Genomic DNA, 21,715 nt, shown 5'->3' with positions numbered 1-21,715 from the left:
AAACTCTTTCATTAATAGAAAATGCCAAAACCTTGCTTTCTCTAACTCTTCCCGTGACTTCTGGCATCTAGCCAAAAACATCTCCTCCAACTTCACTTCTTCATCTTTCCCTCCACTCCTTAGTCCTGACGGCAACACTGCCGTTTCATCTATCTCTAAGGCTGAACTCTTCTCTCAGACTTTTTCTAAAAACTCCACTCTGGACGATTCTGGGCATATTCCTCCTACTCATCCCCCCTCTGACTCTTTTATGCCTGTCATAAAGATTCTTCAAAAGGATGTTTTCTATGCCCTCTCTGGCCTCAATCCTCAGAAGGCTTATGGACCTGATGGAGTGCCTCCTATTGTTCTTAAAAACTGTGCCTCCGTGCTGTCGCCCTGCCTGGTCAAACTCTTTCGCATCTGCCTGTCAACATCTACCTTTCCTTCCTGCTGGAAGTATGCCTTCATACAGCCTGTGCTTAAGAAGGGTGATCGTTCCAATCCCTCAAACTACCGTCCTATAGCTTTACTTTCTTGTCTATCTAAAGCTTTTGAATCAATACTTAACCGGAAGATTCAAAAGCACCTTTCCACTTCTGACCTTCTATCTGATCACCAGTATGGGTTCCGCATGGGGCATTCTTCTGGTGATCTCCTTGCATTCCTAACTGACTCTTGGTCATCCTCTCTTAATCGTTTCGGTGAAACCTTTGCTATTGCGCTGGACATATCAAAGGCTTCTCTCTGCTGTAGTAGAAGGGCTCACTGAGAGTAATGCTGTATTGCAAAACACAGTGGAGGCAGTTGCGAAGAAATCCACTCAAACTGACACGATCAGCAGTGAAGCCAGCGACGAAGACTTAATAAGACCTCACCTGATATTGTCATGAAAGGTTTAGCGTGGCCACGGGACTTCTACATCAAAGACGTCTGGACTGTCCTCAGGAAGGCACCACCCACCCTCCATTGATCCTACAACACCCTCGTTGCTGACGTCATTGAAATGTTTAACCGGCTACCGGGAGAAGGCCTTGAGTTTTATTAATGATTCGGACTCCCAATAAACGAAAAACTTCTAAAAACTCTCACCTGGAATGTCAACGGACTTAAGAACTGGCTGATTGAGATGCTACAATTTGCTCCCGAAATGATTTTGATGTTATATATCTACAAGAAACGCGTCATGACCCCGCAAACAATAATCAGATTATGGTGTACAAACACTACACTTCTGAGAGCGTGTTCAATAACGCCGCCTCCCGTCCAGATGCTTGGTGACCTATGTAAAAAAATTAAAAAAATCCCCACTGACTCAACTGAGGAAGCCTTCGTAGGAATCATCAGTGAGACACTAGCAATCAACATCTACGATGCTAACGGGAGAAATGTTATCAAAATCCTGAATGTGTACATCACAGACAACATGCTTGATTTTATACAACTGCATGACTTCACAGACGGCTGCCCTACAATGCTGGTTGGGGACCTCAATGCATTTCATGACAAACTAAGACATAATGCTACACGGCTCCCAAACAATAATGGCAGAAAACTAGCTTCTACACTGAGCAGTAGTCACAACATTATAAGCATCCTTAATCAATGGACCTGAACCTACACGTCTCCGAGGAAACAAACTGGACTACGTATGCATGCTGAACGCCCCCGGGCTCAACCATCGCTGCGAGATGGTCGATAACCTAACCTCAGATTACTTCGGGGTATAACCGTTGATGAGGTTTCATGCCCTGCTCCACTGCTAGTGCAGCGCTCTGCGAGGGCCGTCAACAATGGCAATGCTAGCCTCGATAATAATACTCGATGCACTTATTCGCAAACGTCGTAGTTAGAGAGTATTAATATATTTCCTGAATAGCCTTCTGTTGTCCTTTTAATAAACTTGGCATCAGTTCAGTTTTCATGTCTGATATTTTCTTTATATTATCACAATTAAATATCCAGGGTAGGCGGTGGCTGAGTGGTAGCGTGCTGGGTCCATATTCACTACGTGATGGACGACGCGAGTTCGAATCCCCATGCTACCACCGCCGAGTGGCTTAGAACTACCCACATACTGTCCTGACGACCACCCATCAACGCAGACTCTAGAGGAAACCGTCTAAGTGAATCAAGAAGGAGTTCCGGGGGGCAGCATGAGCCAAGAGAAGATGGCGCCACTATAAACACTTGCCTGTGCCATGACGGGCTGGGGCCGAATAGCATCCAGGCCCCTCAAGCAAGCCTACCGGCGCTATAGGCATAGACGATAAAAAAAAAAAAAAAATTCCAACGATTATCTCCACATCACGGAACACTTATCACACACAATTTATCTTCGAGTAGAAACATTAATTAATAGCTATGATCGGTCATGTTACGAATTCTCAAAATTTCAATCTGAAGAACTACACAACACTGATCATTCGCTGAGTGATAGATTTCAGGCTTCTTCTACCTCATGCAATTTATGTGTTTTTTTCAGCCATGGAACAATCGTTTGATTTATGATCGCCAGAGCATTTGTAACACTTTGGAGTCTCTCCATTGTTCGTTTCAGTGCAGTTGGCCTAAAGATGGCCGTTTCTCTGACAATGATAGCATATAAATGCTTGGTATCTGTCTCTTACTGTGTATACGCCCAATTCTAATTTTAACTTGTCATGATTCTTGTAAATCAGCTCTCTCATAGACCGGTCGCACCTCAAAATATAGTGCATCGTGCCGCCAGCAGCAGGCTTACTAAAAATCAGCTTAATTTATTTATTTTTTTTTTTTTTTTACAGAAAAGAAGACAGTTCAAGGGCGTGAAAAAAAAGAAAACAACAATGAAAAAAAAAAAAGCCCGCTACTTACTGCTCCCGAATATAATACATAGGAGTGGCCAAAAAGAGAGGTAAATTTCGGGAGGAGAGGTGTCCTGATACCCTCCTCTTGAAAGAGTTCAAGTCGTAGGCAGGAGGGAATACAGATGAAGGAAGATTGTTCCAGAGTTTACCAGCGTGAGGGATGAAAGGGTGCAGATGCTGGTTAACTCTTGCATAAGGGGTTTGGACAGTATAGGGATGAGCTTGATTAGAAAGTCGTGTGAGGCGAAACAGCGGGAGGGGGGGAGGCATGCAGTTAGCAAGTTCAGAAGAGTAGTTAGCGCTGAAAATATCGATAGAGGATAGAAAGAGAGGCAACATCGCGACGGAATTTAAGAGGTAGAAGACTATCAGTAGGAGGAGGAGAGCTGATGAGACGAAGAGCCTTAGACTCCACTCAGTCCAATAGAGCTGTGTGAGAGGAGCCCCCCCACACGTGAGATGCATACTCCATACGAGGGCGGACAAGGCACCTGTGTATGGATAGCAATTGGGCGGGGGAGAAGAACATACAGAACGCCCAACCTCGAGGAAGCTGATTTAGTGAGAGAGGAGATGTGAAGTTTCCAGTTAAGATTATGAGTTAAGGATAGACCGAGGATGTTTAGTGTTGAAGAAGGTGAAAGCTGAGTGTTGTCGAAGAATAGGGAATAGGTGTTTGGAAGATTGGGTCGAGTTGAGAGGTGGAGAAATTGCGTTTTTGAGGCATTGAAGGACATAAGGTTCCTTCAACCCCAATCGGAAATGATAGCAAGGTCTGAGGTTAAGAGTTCTGCAGCCTCCAGTCTGGAGTCATGTACTTCCTGTTGGGTAGGTCTTCTATTGAAATAAGTTGAATAATGCAGAGTGGAATCGTCGGCGTATGAGTGGACAGGACAGTTTGTTATGGAAAGGAAATCATTGATGAATAACAGGAAGAGAGTGGGTGATAGGACAGAGCCCTGTGGAACATCACTGTTAATAGGTTTAGGGGAAGAACAATGACCGTCTACCACCGCAGAGATAAAATGGTCGGAAACGAAACTGGAGATAAAAGAACAGAGAGAGGGATAAAATCCGAAAGAGGGCAGTTTAGAAAGCAAAGACTTGTGCCAGACTCTATCGAAGGCTTTCGATATGTCTAGCGCAACAGAGAAAGTTTCACTGAAACGGTTAAGAGAGGATGACCAAGAGTCAGTTAAGAGAGCTAGAAAATCGCCAGTAGAACGCCCCTTACGGAACCCATTCTGGCGATCAGATAGAAGGTTATAAGTGGAAAGGTGTTTTTGAATCTTTCGGATAAGGATTTATTCAAAAGCTTTAGATAGGCAAGAAAGTAAAACTATAGAGCGGTAGTTAGAGGTATTGGAACGGTCACCCTTCTTAGGCACAGGCTGTACGAAGGCGTACTTCCAGCAGGAAGGAAAGGTAGATGTTGATAGGCAGAGACGAAAGAGTTTGACCAGGCAGGGTGTCAGCACGGAAGCACAGTTTTTAAGGACAATAAGAGGCACTCCATCAGGTCCATAAGCCTTTGAGAGTTGAGGCCAGAGAGGGCATAGAAAACATAATTTTTAAGAATTTTAATAACAGGCATGAAGGAGTCAGAAGGGGGATGAGTAGGAGTTATATGCCCAGAATCGTTCAGAGTGGAGTTGTTACAGAAAGTTTTAGGTAAGAGTTCAGCCTTAGAGATAGATGAGACGGCGGTGCTGCCGTCAGGGTTAAGGAGAGGGGGAAATATGAAGAAGTGAAATTGGAGAAGATATTTTTGGCTAGATGCCAGAAGTCACGGGAAGAATTTGAGAAAGCAAGGTTTTGACATTTTCTATTGATGAAGGACTTTTTCGTAAGTCGGAGAATAGATCTGGCACGATTCCGGGCAGAAATATAAAGATCATGGTTAGTAGGAGTGCGAAGGCTCTGGTAGCTTTTGTGAGCTGCCTCTCTATATTTAATAGCACGAGAACAAGCAAGATTAAACCAAGGCTTTTTAGCATGAGGAGTAGAGAAAGAACGTGGAATGTATGCCTCCATTCCAGAAACAATCACCTCTGTGATGCGCTGGACACACACAGAGGGGTCTCTATCCTGGAAGCTTAATCATTCCACGGGAAATCGGAAAAGTACTTCCTCAGGTCGTCCCACCGAGCTGAAGCAAAATGCCAGAAGCATCGTCTCTTCGGTGGGTCCAGAGGATGCACAGGAGCGAAAGGACAGGTTACTGAAATAAGATTATGATCAGAGGAGCCCAACGGACAGAACAGTTTGACAGAGTAAGCACAAGGGTTAGAAGTAAGGAAGAGGTCTAGTATGTTGGGCCGGTCTCCAAGACGGTCGGGGATACGTGTAGGGTGCTGAACAACTGCTCTAGATCGTTGGGGAGAGCAAAGTTGTAGGCTTGTTCACTAGGCTGGTCAGTGAAAGTGGATGAAAGTCAAAGCTGGTGGTGAACATTGAAATCTCCCAAGATGGAGATTTCACAGAAGGGAGACTGGGTCAAGATGTGCTCCACTTTAGAGTTCACATAATCAAAGAGTTTTACATAGTCAGTATAGTTAGGTGAGAAATAAACAGCACAGATGTATTTAGTAATAGAATGACAATGAAGTCTTAGCCAGATGGTGGAAAATTCAGAAGAGTCAAGGTCGTGGGAACGAGAACAAGTGATGTCGTTGCGCACGTAGACGCAACATCCAGCTTTGGATTGAAATTTAGGATAGAGATAGTAGGAGGGAACAGAGTAGAGATTGCTGTCAGTAGCCTCAGAAACCTGTTTCGGTGAGGAAGAGAAGGTGAGGTTTAGAGGAGGAGAAATGGTGTTCTACCAAATGAAAATTAGAACGATGACCGCGAATGTTGCAGAAATTGATAAGAAAAAGGCTAGAGGAGTTATCAAGACACCTCTCAGGTCGCCCTGTACCACGACTCACTCCCTACTCACTAGAGGTATACGGGGAGATCACACTCCCTGACTCAGTGAGGCGACATGTTCCTCCCAGAAAACGTTTGTCCCGAAAAAAACAGAGAGAAAATGAATAATTGGTTCATGAATTAAACCCACTGAATTAAATCCACTGAAAAGCTAAACACTGACATAATATATGAACTCAAGAGTAACGTCAGTGCTGTACTCGAGGGAAAGAAAAAGAGCCACATGGGTACTATTATGAGATGGTACACCAGCTATTCAGCCGTACAGAAAATAAACAAATAATTCGAGAAAATTAAGGAAAAATAGTAGAACAACCCGACCCAGGAAAACCTAACTGTGTTCAAAAGGATAGGGCAGCAAGTACAAGATGTCAAAAAGAAAGCCAGAGAAAGGTACTGGACGACGTTTCTTCAATCGATGGGTCACAGAACACCGTTGAAAGAAGTATAAAAAAAAAAATATATAAAGATTATTCAAGGGGTTAAATCAATACTGCCTGCTTATCCAAATCCTTCACAGAAAAGCAGTGAACTGGTGTGCGAGTGGGCTGAGGTATCAAGCTACGCCCTTGGCCAAGAAGAACAAACGATGCCTCAAGAAAACTGAATCAGCTATCGGGAAGCCGAGTGTGTGTGACGACGAGCCCATCACGGAGGAGGAGTTCACCAGGGGCATAAAGAAAGGGAAGTCCAGAGCGCCCAGGATGAATGGCGTCAATTATGATGTCATCCGTGTTCTATCCACAATCAACGGCAACCCAGTTCTGCAGCTCTACAATGTGATCTGGAATGGGGATCGTCTGCCGACAGCATGGAAACAAATCACTCATCATCCCCATCCTCAAACCAGGAAGGCCAGGAACCTATAGACCTATTTCCCTCACCTCATGTCTTTGTAAGCTCTTTGAACGCATAGTCCTCGATAGGCTGTTATATAGTATAAAGCCAAAATTTTCCAATAACTTCTACGGCTTTATCTCTGGTAGGAGCATACAACAATGCATAGATAGAGTTCTTTCAGGGATTAGAAAACGCTATAACGTCTTTGTTGACCTAAAGGGAGCATTTGATAGAGGCAATCCAATCATGATATTATCTGATCTCTTAAAAATTAACTCTGGCACCATCATCAGAATAATACAAGACTATCTAACATGCAGGCACAGTAGTACTCCACCTGGGAACACATGGAGTTAGGCACACCTCAAGGGGGGAGTCCTGTCACCAACACTCTTTAACGTACTCATGAACGTCTTTGGCTTTTACAGCTTCAAAGGTGTCATTGTGACCATCTATGCTTATGACATTGTACTGCAAGCTGACTCACGATCATACATCACCAAAGCACTTACACAGTTAAAAAAAAAAAAAACTTTGAAACTCTATTGGCCTCATAAGAGCAAACTGTTGCACAAGAAACGTCTCAACAAAGAGATTTTACGACTACAAGGTAAAATTTTTGAGGAGGTACAAACATACACATACATGGACGTGCTACTGAGGACGCGAGATGGGAAAAATGACGAAATTGCACGGTTGAAGCAAGCCTATCAGCCTAGAATAGCCCTGCTAAGAAAGGTTGCTTGGAAAGACATGGGTTCGTCCATTCCTGTCCTGAAAAGGCTGTACCTTTAATTAGTCAGGCCAGTAGTCGACTACAGTGCAAGCACCATCACAAACTTAAACAAACGAAAGACCAAGGCCCTTGAAGCAATCCAAAATAATGCGATCAGAATAATTTTAGGATGCCCAAAAAGTACCCAACAAGACTATACTAGATACGAAGTAGGGTTACCAACACTTATTCACAGGGTGCAGCAAATGACGACTATATAAATCATGAGGTTCCTCAACATCAAAGATGATAATGGTCGGCTTTATGAGGCAGTCTTTAACCCTACCTGGAAAGAAAAACGTAATGTCTGGCTCACATCAGTTAAACTCTTAGAGGATTGCTGGAGACATTTAGTGCGCATCACTACCTAGACAGGACCAACACGCCAACTGACGTCCCTACCTGGAATCTCCCAGTAGTTCATATATGTTCCTCTGAACTCAATAGCTGAAAATGTAATGCCCCCACCAGCTTGATGCGGCAGAACTACCTTGGCAGGCTGCATACTCTTCCTAAGGGCCCAGTATACTGTAGACTGACGGATCACTGCATGAGGATAGGCGCGCCGGAGATGGAGTCGTTCACTACAAGCAGGGCGGTAAAGTGGAGCGCAGAACGCTTCATATTAGGACATCTGAAGGCTGCTCGAAGGCCCAAACGGAGCTCACGGGGATTGCAGCAGCCCTAACGGCCGTCCGAGAAGAAACCGGCGACATCATCGTCGCATCTGACAGCATGAGCGCACTGCAGGCCATAACCTCCAAGAATCCTCTCCACACTGACCTGGTACACATAATAAAGACAGCTCCACAGTTTTGTGTGCCGAGACAATAAATGATATAATGAAATCTCTCTCTCTCTCTCTCTCTCTCTCTCTCTCTCTCTCTCTCTCTCTCTCTCTCTCTCTCTCTCTCTCTCTCTCTCTCTCTCTCACACACACACACACACACCATCATCGGACAGTGTAGTGCAGTGCAGTATGGCTTACCGCTACTCTCTACACTTCCTTCGCTTCCTCAGGCGTGGAGCTGGATACCCCCCCTCACAGGCCATCGACACACTAAAAACACTGAACCTATTTCGTAGCCGTGGCCGCCGGGCAGGGTGCTGTGTTCAGCGAGCCATCAATACTATTACGAGTGTACGCCCAGTGACTAATACAGTACAGCATAGCGAGTACAAACACTTTGAAGTGCCGCGCGTGTGGTACAACCTCCCCTCAGTGCTGATGTCGAACGTCACCTCCCTGAACAACAAGCTCGACGTGGTTATTACCACAGTGAGAACCATCAACCCGGACATAGTGGCAATAACGGAACCCTGGCAAGTGACCCCAGAGCTGTGCCAGGTGGACGGGTACAGTGTGTTTTCCCGCCTCAGAGAGGGCAGGAGAGGCGGTGGAGTACTAGTGTGGTGCCGAAACACCTTCAACCCCTCAGTGCTCGATGTGGACGTTCCCGATGAGGTGGAGGTGGAGCCACCCCCTCCCGCCGCCCCAGCCAGGTTGACACCATTATTCTATGTACAGTGTACCATCCACCCCGCTCTCCCTCCGGCCCTGCGTTAGTGAACCATCTCATCAATACAGTGGACGCTACACGTGTTAGGTACCCCGGCGCTAAGTTCGTGTTGTGTGGGGACTTCAATGAACTAGACATTGCGGACGTTACCAACCACCTGTGCCTCACACAACTTGTTAATTTTCCCACGCACGAAAGGAACACGCTGGACCTTATCCTCACTGACCTGACGGACTGGTACTCCCCCCCTCAGCCCCTCCCCCCCATGGGCCGAAGCAATCACACCTCAGTCCTGTGGACGCCCTCCCCTACCATCTCACGAAGGTGCGAAACGGCCAAGAGGACCACCCGCCCGACACCTGACTCCAAGATTAGGCAATTTGGGCAGTGGTTGGTGGGCTATCCTTGGGTCGGGGTCCTTACCGTTCGTGACGTCACGGAGAAGTGGAACAACTACCTCGCCACCGTCACTCAGGCGTATCACCACTTCTTCCCCACCAAGACACAACACACCCACCCAGCCGACCTGCCTTGGATGACCTCCAGGATTAAGGCCTTAATGTAGCAAAGAAACCGCGCCTTCCACACGGACCGAGCAAGATACAGGGCCCTTCGCAACACAGTCATCAGGGAAATCGCAGTGGCGAAGAAGGAGTACTACCCCCAAGAACTACAACACCTGGAGGGCAATAACACCAGCAAGCTGTTCTCCAAGATACGCCATTTGTGTGGTCTGGGCAACCCGTCGTCGGCTTTCCCTTTTCTCCCCTCCTCCTCCTCCCCCCTTGAGATAACTGAACTGATTAACTCTCACTTTTCCTCCATCTGTCAAAGCCTTCCCCCCTTAGACCTTGCCTCCCTCCCCGCCTACCTACCCTCCCCGTCTAATCCTCCCTCTGTGGAGGAGTTTCAAGTTGCCGAAAAGCTCAGATCTCTCAAACTCAAAAGGTCTACCACACCTCTAGATTTACCCATAAAGCTTTATCAGGAGTTTTCCTATGAACTTGCTACCCCCCTTGCCTCCATCATAAATGCCTCCCTCACTCAGAGTAAATGCCCCACAGATTGGAAAACCTCATTCGTCACTCCCATCCCCAAAGTCACCAACCCCACCTCAATGAACTAAGACCCATTGCCATCACTCCAATCCCGAGCCTGCTTTGTGAAGACTTTGTATTTAGCTGGGCATATGATACCATTCATTACAAAATTGATCAGAGGCAGTTCGGCAACGTTAGAGCCTCCTCCACTACACATTGCCTCATTAGTTGCCTTGATTTCATTCTAAAAAACCTGGAAACCAGAAAAACTTCCTCTAAAACTTCCTCTGCCCTCGCCTTTATTGACTTTCGGAAAGCCTTCGACCTGGTTGACCACACCACTGTCATCACCAAGGCCATAAACATCGGCCTGCCCTCCCACCTGACATCCTGGCTGGCGGACTTCCTGACGCACCGGCACCAAGCTGTGCGTCATCAGGGCTGCACCTCCACCCTCCAGCCCCTCTCTGCTGGGGTGCCACAAGGGACGCGCATGGGGCCTCTTTGCTTCCTTATTCTAATCAACAATGCACTGTTAGACACCCCTCATCGCTGGAAGTACGTGGATGATTCTACAGTGGGCATCTCCATCAACAACACAGCCCCTGACTACACGCCCCTACAACACATTCTGGACCGACTGCAGAGCTGGACGCAAGACAACCACGTCACCATCAACACCAACAAGACGGTGGTGATGCATTTTCACACCTCCACCACTGCCATCCCACCGCCAGCCCTGGAGGTTGGCCCTCACCAGCTGCAGGTGGTTGAATCCACCAAACTACTTGGAGTCACCCTGGACAGCAAGCTGAGGTGGGGCAAGCACGTCACCACCATCATCAGGGCTGCTTCCTACAAACTTTTCATGCTGAGGTGGGTAGGCGGTGGCGTAGGTGGTAGCGTACTGGGATCACATTCACCGCGTGATGGACGACGCGGGTTCGAATCCCCGCGCTACCACTCGGATTTTTCAGTCACCGCCGAGTGGCTTAAAACTACCCACATGCTGTAGAGGAAAATTATTATATGCACATTCCCACTATCTCACACTTATCAACGTCCTCCAACAATAATGAAGTGTACATTGTCAGCTTCGTCGTGCACAGTCCTGGAAAATCTTTGCAATGAGAGGCCTGTATTGAAGCTTTTACCTTATGAGACGCCACTTCCACCTATATCTAATTCATTATCAACCTCTTTCGGATTATATCCCTCTCTCTGTTCCTTAACTCCAGTTTCCTTTCCGGCCGTTCTATTTCTGCGGTGGTAGACGGTCACTGTTCTTCCCCTAAACCTATTAACAGTGGTGCTCCACAGGGCTCTGTCCTATCACCCACTCTCTTCCTGTTATTCATCAATGATCTTCTTTCCATAACAAACTCCTCTCCACTCATACGCCGACGATTCCACTCTGCATTATTCAACTTCTTTCAATAGAAGACCATCCAAACTGGAAGTACATGACTCCAGACTGGAGGCTGCAGAACGCTTAACCTCAGACCTTGCTATCACTTCCCATTGGGGTTGAAGGAACCTTGTGTCCTTCAATGCCTCAAAAACTCAATTTCTCCACCTCTCAACTCGACACAATCTTCCAAACACCTATCCCCTATTCTTCGACAACACTCAGCTGTCACCTTCTTCAACACTAAATATCCTCGGTTTATCCTTAACTCAGTAGCTTAACTGGAAACTTCACATCTCCTCTCTCACTAAATCAGCTTCCTCGAGGGTGGGCGTTCTGTATCGTCTCCGCCAGTTCTTCTCCCCCGCACAATTGTTTTTTTTTTTTTTACAACAAAGGAGACAGCTCAAGGGCACAAAAAAATAAACAATAATAAAAAAAAAAGCCCGCTACTCGCTGCTCCTACAAAAAAGAATCAGAAGAGGTGGCCGATAGAGAGGTCAATTTCGGGAGGAGAGGTGTCCTGATACCCTCCTCTTGAGAGAGTTCAAGTCGTAGGCAGGAGGAAATACAGATGAAGGAAGATTGTTCCAGAGTTTACCAGCGTGAGGGATGAAAAAGTGAAGATGCTGGTTGACTCTTGCATAAGGGGTTTGGACAGTATAGGGATGAGCATGAGTAGAAAGTCGTGTGCAGCGGGGCCGCGGGAGGGGGGAAGGCATGCAGTTAGCAAGTTCAGAAGAGCAGTCACCATGAAAATATCGATAGAAGATAGAAGGAGAGGCAACATGGCGGCGGAATTTGAGAGGTAGAAGACTATCAGTATGAGGAGAGCTGATGAGACGAAGAGCCTTTGACTCCACTCTGTCAAGGAGAGCTGTGTGAGTGGACCCCCCACACACATGAGATGCATACTCCATACGAGGGCGGACAAGGCTCCTGTAAATGGATAGCAACTGAGCGGGGGAGAAGAACTGGCGGAGACGGTACAGAACGCCCAGCCTAGAGGAAGCTGATTTAGTAAGAGATGAGATATGAAGTTTCCGGTTGAGATTTTGAGTTAAGGATAGGCCTAGAATGTTTACTGTTGAAGAAGGTGATAGCTGGGTGTTGTCAAAGAATAGGGGATAGGTGTTTGGAAGATTGTGTCGAGTTGATAGGTGGAGAAATTGAGTTTTTGAGGCATTGAAGGACACAAGGTTCCTTCTACCCCAATCGGAAATGATAAGGGGTTTGGACAGTATAGGGATGAGTATGAGTAGAAAGTCGTGTGCAGCGGGGCCGCGGGAGGGGGGGAGGTATGCTGTTAGCAAGTTCAGAAGAGCAGTCAGCGTGAAAACAGCGATAGAAGATAGCAAGAGAGGCAACATCGCGACGGAATTTAAGAGGTAGAAAACTATCAGTAGGAGGAGGAGAGCTGATGAGACGAAGAGCCTTAGACTCCACTCTGTCCAGAAGAGCTGTGTGAATGGAGGCACATGCTAACGTAAGATGCATACTCCATACGAGGGCGGACAAGGCCCCTGTATATGGATAACAACTGCGCGGGGGAGAAGAACTGGCGGAGACGATACAGAAAGCTCAACCTCGAGGAAGCTGATTTAGCGAGAGACGAGATGTGAAGTTTCCAGTTGAGATTTTGTGTTAAGGATAGACCGAGGATATTTAGTGCTGAAGAAGGTGACAGCTGAGTGTTGTCGATGAATAAGGGATAGGTGTTTGGAAGATTGTGTCGAGTTGATAGGTGGAGAAATTGAGTTTTTGAGGCATTGAAGGACACAAGGTTCCTTCTACCCCAATCGGAAATGATAGCAAGGGCTGAGGTTAAGCGTTCTGCAGCCTCCAGTCTTGAGTCGTGTACTTCCTGTTGGGATGGCCTTCTATTGAAAGAAGTTGAATAATGCAGAGGGAAGTCGTCGGCGTATGAGTGAACAGGACAGTTTGTTATGGAAAGAAGATGAAAAACATGAAGAGAGTGGGTGATAGGACAGAGCCCTGTGGAACACCACTGTTGATAGGTTTAGGGGAAGAACAGTGACCGTCTACCACCGCAGAGATAGAACGTCCGGAAAGGAAAGGCTTTCGATATGTCTAGCGCAACAGAGAGGGTTTCACCGAAACGGCTAAGAGAGGATGACCAAGAGTCAGTTAAGAGAGCAAGAAGATCGCCAGTAGAAGGCCCCCTGCGGAACCCATACTGGCGGTCAGATAGAAGGTTAGAAGTGGAAAGGTGCTTTTGAATCTTCCGGTTAAGGATTGATTAAAAAAATTTAGATAGACAAGAAAGGAAACTATAAGGCGGTAGTTTGAGGAATTGGAACGGTCACCCTTCTTAGGCACAGGCTGTACAAAAGCAGACTTCCAGCAAGAAGGAAAGGTAGATGTTGATAGGCAGAGACGAAAGAGTTTGACCAGGCAGGGTGTCAGCACGGAAGCACAGTTTTTAAGGACAATAGGAGGCACTCCATCAGGTCCATAAGCCTTCTGAGAGTCGAGGCCAGAGAGGGCATAGAAAATATCATTAGGAAGAATCTTAATAACAGGCATAAAGGAGTCACAGGGGGATGAGTAAGAGGAATATGCCCAGAATCGTCCAGGGTGGAGTTCTTACAGAAAGTCTGAGCGAAGAGTTCAGCCTTAGAGATAGATGAGACGGCAGTGCTGCCGTCAGGGTTAAGGAGAGGACGGAAAGAGGAAGAAGTGAAATTGAAGGAGATATTTTTCGCTAGGTGCCAGAAGTCACGGGAAGAATTAGAAAAAAGCAAGGTGTTGACATTTTCTATTGATGGAAGAGGTTTTGGTAAATCGGAGAATAGATTTGGCACGATTCCGGGGTGAAATGTAAAGTTCATGATTAGTAGGAGTGCGAAGGCTCTGGTACCTTTTGTGAGCTGCCTCTCTATATTTAATAGCACGAGAACAAGCATGATTAAACCAAGGCTTTTTAGCATGAGGAGTAGAGAAAGAACGTGGAATGTATGCCTCCATTCCAGAGACAATCACCTCTGTGATGCGCTGGGGACACACAGAGGAGTCCCTCTCCTGGAAGCAGTAATCATTCCACGAGAAGTCGGAAAAGTACATCCTCAGGGCGTCCCACCGAGCTGAAGCAAAATGCCAGGGGCATCGCCTCTTCGGTGGGTCCAGAGGATGAACTGGAGCGATAGGACAGGATACAGAAATAAGGTTATGATCGGAGGAGCTCAACGGAGAGAACAGTTTGACAGAGTAAGCAAAAGGATTAGAGGTAAGGAAGAGGTCTAGAATGTTGGGCCTGTCTCCAAGACGATCGGGAATAAGTGTAGGGCGCTGAACCAACTGCTCTAGGTCGTTGAGGAGAGCAAAGTTGTAGGCTTGTTCACCAGGCTGGTCAGTGAAAGATGACGAAAGCCAATGCTGGTGGTGAACATTGAGATCTCCCAAGATGGAGATTTCAGCGAAGGGAGAGTGCGTCAAGATGTGCTCCACTTTAGAGTTCAAATAGTCAAAGAATTTAACATAGTAGAGTTAGGTGGGAGATAAACAGCACAGATGTAATTAGTAATAGAATGACAATGAAGTCTTAGCCAGATGGTGGACAATTCAGAAGAGTCAAGGTCGTGGGCACGAGCAGTAAGTAGCGGGCTTATTTTTTCATTATTGTTTACAATTATTTTCACGCCCTTGAACTGTCTCCTTTTCTGTGAAAAAAAAAGGATGATTAGTTTATTCTACAGACGATGTAACAGATATATATGTAACAAGTGAAAAACTTTTCAGAGAATTTATGGCCATCACAAAAACCCATTATTTTACACTGGTGGGAGTGAATTTCCATAACGTGGTAAGTAAGTCTTACAAACTTATGTCAGATTCCGGGTTGATATGTGGCCTTAGGCCACTCGGCGGTGACTGAAAACCCCTAGCTGTGGCGGCGGGCTGGAATCGAACCCGCGTCCTCTAAGATTCGGGGCTAGCACGCTAAACACCCAGCCACCGCCTTTGTGTCTTCATGTGTGTGTGTGTGTGTGTGTGTGTGTGTGTGTGTGTGTGTGTGTGTAAAAGACACTAATATTTATTAAAGGATCATGAAATTAGGAACACAAACATATTATACAGAAATACATTCCGCTTGAAGTGTGTGTGTGTGTTTTTTTTTGTTTTTTACGTTGTTGCCTATTGCGCCGGTAGGCATCTTCCCGGTGGGGCCTGATGGTCGGCCCAAGGCTTCTTCCAGGTGGGGCCTGATGGTCGGCCCAGCCCGTTCTGGCGCAGGCGAGTGTTTATAGTGGCGCCATCTTGCATTGGCTCATGCTGCCCCCCGGAACTCGTTCTTGATTCGCTTGGACGGCTTCCTCTAGAGTCCGGGTTGATGGGTGGTCTTCAGGACAGCATGTGGGTAGTTTTAAGCCACTCGGCGGTGACTGAAAATTCCGAGTGGTAGCGTGAGGATTCGAACCCGCGTCGTCCATCACGCGGCGAATGTGGGTCCAGTACGCTATCACTTCGGCCACCGAAGAGAGAGAGAGAGAGAGAGAGAGAGAGAATCAATTCCCACATTTTAGATAGGCAGGTGTATTTCAAACCTATCTGTCATGCAATTATGTCATCGAGGGTACAGAGAAGGAGAGCCCGACACTGCTGCTTCTCTACCTCACTGTCGAGACCAAGGAGATTTCTCATTATAAGTTTGTTTTCCCATGTTAATAATTTACACTTTTTTTTTTTGTATGTCCGAGTATGTGTTTATTTTCTTGTCAGAGAAACTAAATTCAATATTAGAGATGATGAATTAATGTTTCTTTAAGGTAAATTCTTATATTTCCAGCATTATTGTTGCTTTGTGTTTTTATTTCTCCAAGGAAGATGCCACTCGCCTCTTGTAACTACAAGGATGTTGAGTTTCATACAGATACTAAGTATATAGCCTATAGTGTTACTGGTATTGTTACTGATAGTTTTATCATCATCATTGTTACTATTATTATTATTTTTATTATTTGTATTAATGTTATTATCATTATTATTATTATTATTATTATTATTATTATTATTATTATTATTATTATTATCATAATCATCATCACTACATTTTATAATCATTAATAATTATATTATTATTATTATTATTATATTTATCAATATCATTACTACTGTGATCGGGGAGAATTAGCAGACGCAGTCTAATTTTAAAACGCTTCTAGTCACACACTCACCTTCCCTGCCTGGGATGAAGAGCTCTGGCGACATCCACGGCTGCCTTCATCTTCTCGTTGTCCACGCCGGACAAACGAAGGTTTACATCATGCACATCATATGGGAGCGCAGTAAGAGAATCAGTGCTCACTGCAGACACGGGGACGTGGAGATCTGCAACCAATTATTGTGTGTCACCACCATCACCGCCACCCAAGCCACCATTACCATAACTACCATTATCGTTGCCACCACCACTACTACTTTTTTTTTTACAGCTACGGAGACAGTTCAAGGGCGTAATGAAAAAAATGAAAAAGAGGCCCGCTACTTACTGCTCCAGAACAGAGGTTAAAGGAGTGTTCAAAATCAAAGGTCAATTTCGGGAGGAGAGGTGTCCTGATACCCTCCTCTTGAAATAGTTCAAGTCATAGGCAGGAGGAAACACAGATGAAGGAAAATTGTTCCAGAGTTTACCAGCGTGAGGGATGAAAGAGTGAAGATGCTGGTTAACTCTTGCATAAGGGGTTTGGACAGTAAAGGGATGAGAATGAGTAGAAAGTCTTGTGCAGCGGGGCCGCGGGAGGAGGGGAGGCATGCAGTTAGCAAGTTCAGAAGAGCAGTCAGCATGAAAATATCGATAGAAGATAGAAAGAGAGGCAACATGACGGCGGAATTTGAGAGGTAGAAGACTATCAGTATGAGGAGGAGAGCTGATGAGACGAAAAGCCTTTGATTCCACTCTGTCAAGGAGAGCTGTGTGAGGGGACCCCCCTCCACACATGAGATACATACTCCATACGAGGGCGGACAAGGCCCCTGTAAATGGACAGCAACTGTGCGGGGGAGAAGAACTGGCGGAGACGGTACAGAACGCCCAGCCTAGAGGAAGCTGATTTAGTAAAAGATGAGATATGAAGTTTCCAGTTGAGATTTTGAGTTGAGGATAGACCGAGGATGTTTAGTGTTGAGGAAGGTGATAGCTGGGTGTTGTCAAAGAATAGGGGATAGTTGTTTGGAAGATTGTGTCGAGTAGATAGGTGGAGAAACTGTGTTTTAGAGGCGTTGAAGGACACCAGGTTCCTCTTGCCCCAATCGGAAATAATAGTAAGGGCTGAGGTTAAGCGTTCTGCAGCCTCCAGCCTTGAGTCGTTAAGTTCCTGTTGGGTGGGTCTTCTATTAAAAGAAGTTGAGTAATGCAGAGTGGAACCATCGGCGTAGGAATGGATAGGACAGTTCGTTTTGGAAAGAAGATCAGCAGTGAACAACAGAGAGTGGGAGATAGGACAGAACCCTGGGGGACACCACTGTTAATAGGTTTAGGGGAAGAGCAGTGACCGTCTACCACAGCAGCAATAAAACGGTCAGAAAGGAAACTGGAGATAAAGGTACAGAGAGAAGGATATAAACCGTAGGAGGGTAGTTTGGAAAGCAAAGATTTGTGCCAGACCCTATCAAAAGCTTTTGATATGTCCAGCGCAATAGCAAAGGTTTCACCGAAACGGCCAAGAGTGGATGACCAAGAGCCAGTTACGAAGGCAAGGAAATCACTAGTAGAATGCCCCTTGCGGAACCCATACTGGGGATCAGAAAGAGGGTCAGAAGTGGATAGATGCTTAATAATCTTCCTGATTGGTTGAAAAGCTTAAGATACAAGGAAAGTAAATCTATAGGATTGGAACGGTCATCCTTCTTAGGCACAAGCTGTAAGTAGGCGTACTTCCAGCAGGAAGGAAAGGTAGATGTTGACAGACAGAGGCGAAAGAGTTTGACCAGGCAGGGTGACAGCACGGAGGCACAGTTTTTAAGGACAATAGGAGGCACTCCATCAGATCCATAAGCCTTCTGAGGATTGAGGCCAGAGAGGGCATAGAAAATATAATTTTGAAGAATCTTTATAACAGGCATAAAGGAGTCAGAGGGGGGATGAGGAGGAATAAGCCCAGAATCGTCCAGAGTGGAGTTTTTAGAAAAAGTTTGAGAGAAGAGTTCACCCTTAGAGATAGATGAGACGGCAAGACTGAGGAGTGGAGGGAAAGATGAAGAAGTGAAGTTAGAGGAGATGTTTTTGGCTAGATGCCAGAAGTCACGGGAAGAGTTAGAGAAAGCAAGGTTTTGGCATTTTCTATTAATTAAAGAGTTTTTGGTTAGTCGGAGAATAGATTTGGCACGATTTCGGGCAGAAATGTAAAGTTCATAATTAGCATTAGTTTGAAGGCTCTGGTACCTTTTGTGAGCTGCCTCTCTATCATTGACAGCACGAGAACAAGCGTGATTAAACTATGGCTTTTTAGCGTGAGGAGTAGAGAAAGAACGAGGAATGTATGCCTCCATTCCAGAGACAATCACCTCTGTGATGCGTTGAGCACACACAGAGAGGTCTCTATCCTGGAAGCAGTAATCATTCCACGGGAAATCGGAAAAGTACATCCTCAGGTCGTCCCACCGAGCTGAACCAAAATGCCAGAAGCATCGCCTTTTCGGTGGGTCCAGAGAGTGTACAGGAGCGATAGGACAGGATGCAGAAATAAGATTGTGATCGGAGGAGCCCAACGGAGAGAACAGTTTGACAGAATAAGCAGAAGGGTTTGAGGTAAGGAAGAGGTCTAGAATGTTACCTCTACTACCACCACCGCTATCACTATCACAATCACCACCGCCACCGTCCTCACTACCACCACCATTACCGAAACCACCATCACCCCAACCTCCACCATTGCAACCATTCTTTCCAACACTGCCACCACCATCATTATCCCAACTAGCATAACATCCCTACCATTGCTGCCACCATCTCCATAAATACTACCGCCACTACCATCAGCGCCATTGTCACTGTCATCATCACCTATCATTACCATCACCACCACCATTACCATATGCCATAACTACCACTGCCACTAACATCACCATTATCACTAACACTACCATTACCCAACCACTAACACCACCACTACCCAACCACTAACACCACCACCACCACATTCACCCCCCCCCCATCACCATCACCATCTTTACCACATTTAGCACTAAGACTACTTTCATCACCACCACCAACACAAGCACTACCACCACAATCACCATTATCAATACCATCACCACCACAACTACCACTGCCACGACCACGCCACCAATAACAACAGCAACGAAAAGAACATGATCACTACTACCGTTAACACCACTATGATCACTACTACCACCAGCACCACTGCCACCACCATAACCACCACTCACCACTACCACAACCACTGCCACTGCTATAATTATCACCCATCACCATCACCACAATCAACGCAATGGCCCCCGCCACCATTATCACCACCACCACGGCCACCACCATCACCACCACGGCCACCACCATCACCACCACAACCACCACCATCACCACCACAACCACTTGCACCACAACCACCACCACCACGGCCACCACCATCACCACCACGGCCACCACCATCACCACCACAACCACCACCATCACCACCACAACCACTTGCACCACAACCACCACCACCACGGCCACCACCATCACCACCACGGCCACCACCATCACCACCACAACCACTTGCACCACAACCACCACCACCAACAGCACCACTATAATCAGCGACCCAACCCTTATCACTACCACCACCACATCGGCTATCCCTCCCATTTTCACTAACACCACCACCATTATCACAAGCACCACCATTAATGCCACCACCACCAGCAACTATTCTTAGTACCACCACCACTGACACCACCGAAATAATGACTACCACCAACCTTAACCATCATTGCCACCAATATCATCACAACTACCACCACTACTGTCATCATATCGTTACCACAATCAATACTGCCACAACCAACATTATCACTACCGCCTACAACAACGCCACTCATAGCTCCAATCTTAATTACTACCACTAACCCCCACAACAACCACCACTACCGGCACCACAACTATTATCAATACCACCACTACCACTACCATCAACACAACCATTATCGCTATCAGCACCACTATCAACATAACAACCAACACCATTATTAAATTTCGAGAGGCGGTGGCCGAATTTTCAGAGTGTGGGCGTGGTGAGCCCATGGACATAGGTTGAGTTCCGCCGAAACACGATGATTTTTCAAACCATCGCCGAGTGGCGGAAGATCACCCACATGCTGCCTAGACCTTCAATCAACTCGAACTTCAGCGACTTTCTTCAAATGGAGCACCGAGGATAGCATAGGCCAAGCAAAAGTCATATATCACGGCAGTCACTAAATAAAATTATCCTGCGCCACTTACGGGCTTGGGTCGCCAAAGAGACCCCTCAGAATAGCCTACCGGCATCATCTAAAAAAAAATTAACTACCACAACGACCATTATCATTACCACCACCACCAACAGCAACACCACAACCTCTGCCACCTTCCCCTTTATTACTAATATCACCATCACCACGACCATTATTATCACTACTGCCATTTCCACCATTATCACTACCACGTCCAGCACCATTATGATTGCCACCACCAACAACAACACTGCCATCACCAACATTATTACCAATACCAACTTCATTGCCACCACCACCATTATCACCACCAGCAAGACTGCAAATACCGAAATCATTTCCCTATTACCACCATCACCACAACCAATAAAAACTTATTTTGCATCATCACCACCACCACCTTTATCACTCTAACACGACCACCACTGCCACCACCACCATTATCATCACCAGTACCACCACCAGAACGGCTACTACCACTATTAACACTACCCCTACCCCCAACCACTGCCACCACCAACATTATCTCCATCGCCACCACCACCAACACCTACATTGCAGCACCAACATTATCGCTACAAATTCCACTATCACCAATGCCACCACTACCATTATGGATCATACAACATAACTGAAGACTCACCCAAAAGACGTAAGTTAGGGAGAAGAACGCGGATATGTTCCAGGGCCGGCAGCAGGCTCTGCGCGTGGCCATCTCCCGCCACCACCAAGGCTAGAGCCCAGAGGCCTTTTGGGAGTAGCGTCAAGTGATCAGCGTCCAGGTGGCCCATGAAGTAGTTCAGGTCATTTCTGTAAAAGTGCATATCTGTGGTCACGGCCGTCTATGTGTAGGAATACGAATAATTCACGGCGAGACACGAGCAGTAGTCTCTCGCAACGGCAACACTCACAAAATACGC

At 46.3% G+C, this 21,715-nt stretch overlaps 1 protein-coding gene across 2 annotated transcripts in view; it reads right to left on the bottom strand.

The window, feature by feature from the left end:
• LOC126992931 (uncharacterized) overlaps nucleotides 1–21,715 on the bottom strand; it is a 99,929-nt gene that overhangs the window by 36,000 nt on the left and 42,214 nt on the right. Inside the window, exons 3-5 of one of the 2 annotated variants that reach the window (XM_050851766.1) lie at nucleotides 21,439–21,605; nucleotides 16,538–16,691; nucleotides 14,404–15,745 (exon numbers count right to left, since the gene is read on the bottom strand). In XM_050851766.1, the coding sequence (XP_050707723.1) occupies nucleotides 15,727–15,745; nucleotides 16,538–16,691; nucleotides 21,439–21,605 (340 nt within the window). In that variant the 3' untranslated portion in view covers nucleotides 14,404–15,726. Of the gene's footprint in view, nucleotides 1–14,403; nucleotides 15,746–16,537; nucleotides 16,692–21,438; nucleotides 21,606–21,715 lie in introns of those variants that run through there. The other variant, XM_050851765.1, reaches the window with a different exon arrangement.

The sequence above is a fragment of the Eriocheir sinensis genome, unplaced genomic scaffold (assembly GCF_024679095.1).
Source record: "Eriocheir sinensis breed Jianghai 21 unplaced genomic scaffold, ASM2467909v1 Scaffold523, whole genome shotgun sequence".
NCBI lineage: Eukaryota > Metazoa > Arthropoda > Malacostraca > Decapoda > Varunidae > Eriocheir > Eriocheir sinensis.
Note: the sequence above shows the minus strand (reverse complement) of the source record. Positions and strands in the feature narration are given on the sequence as shown.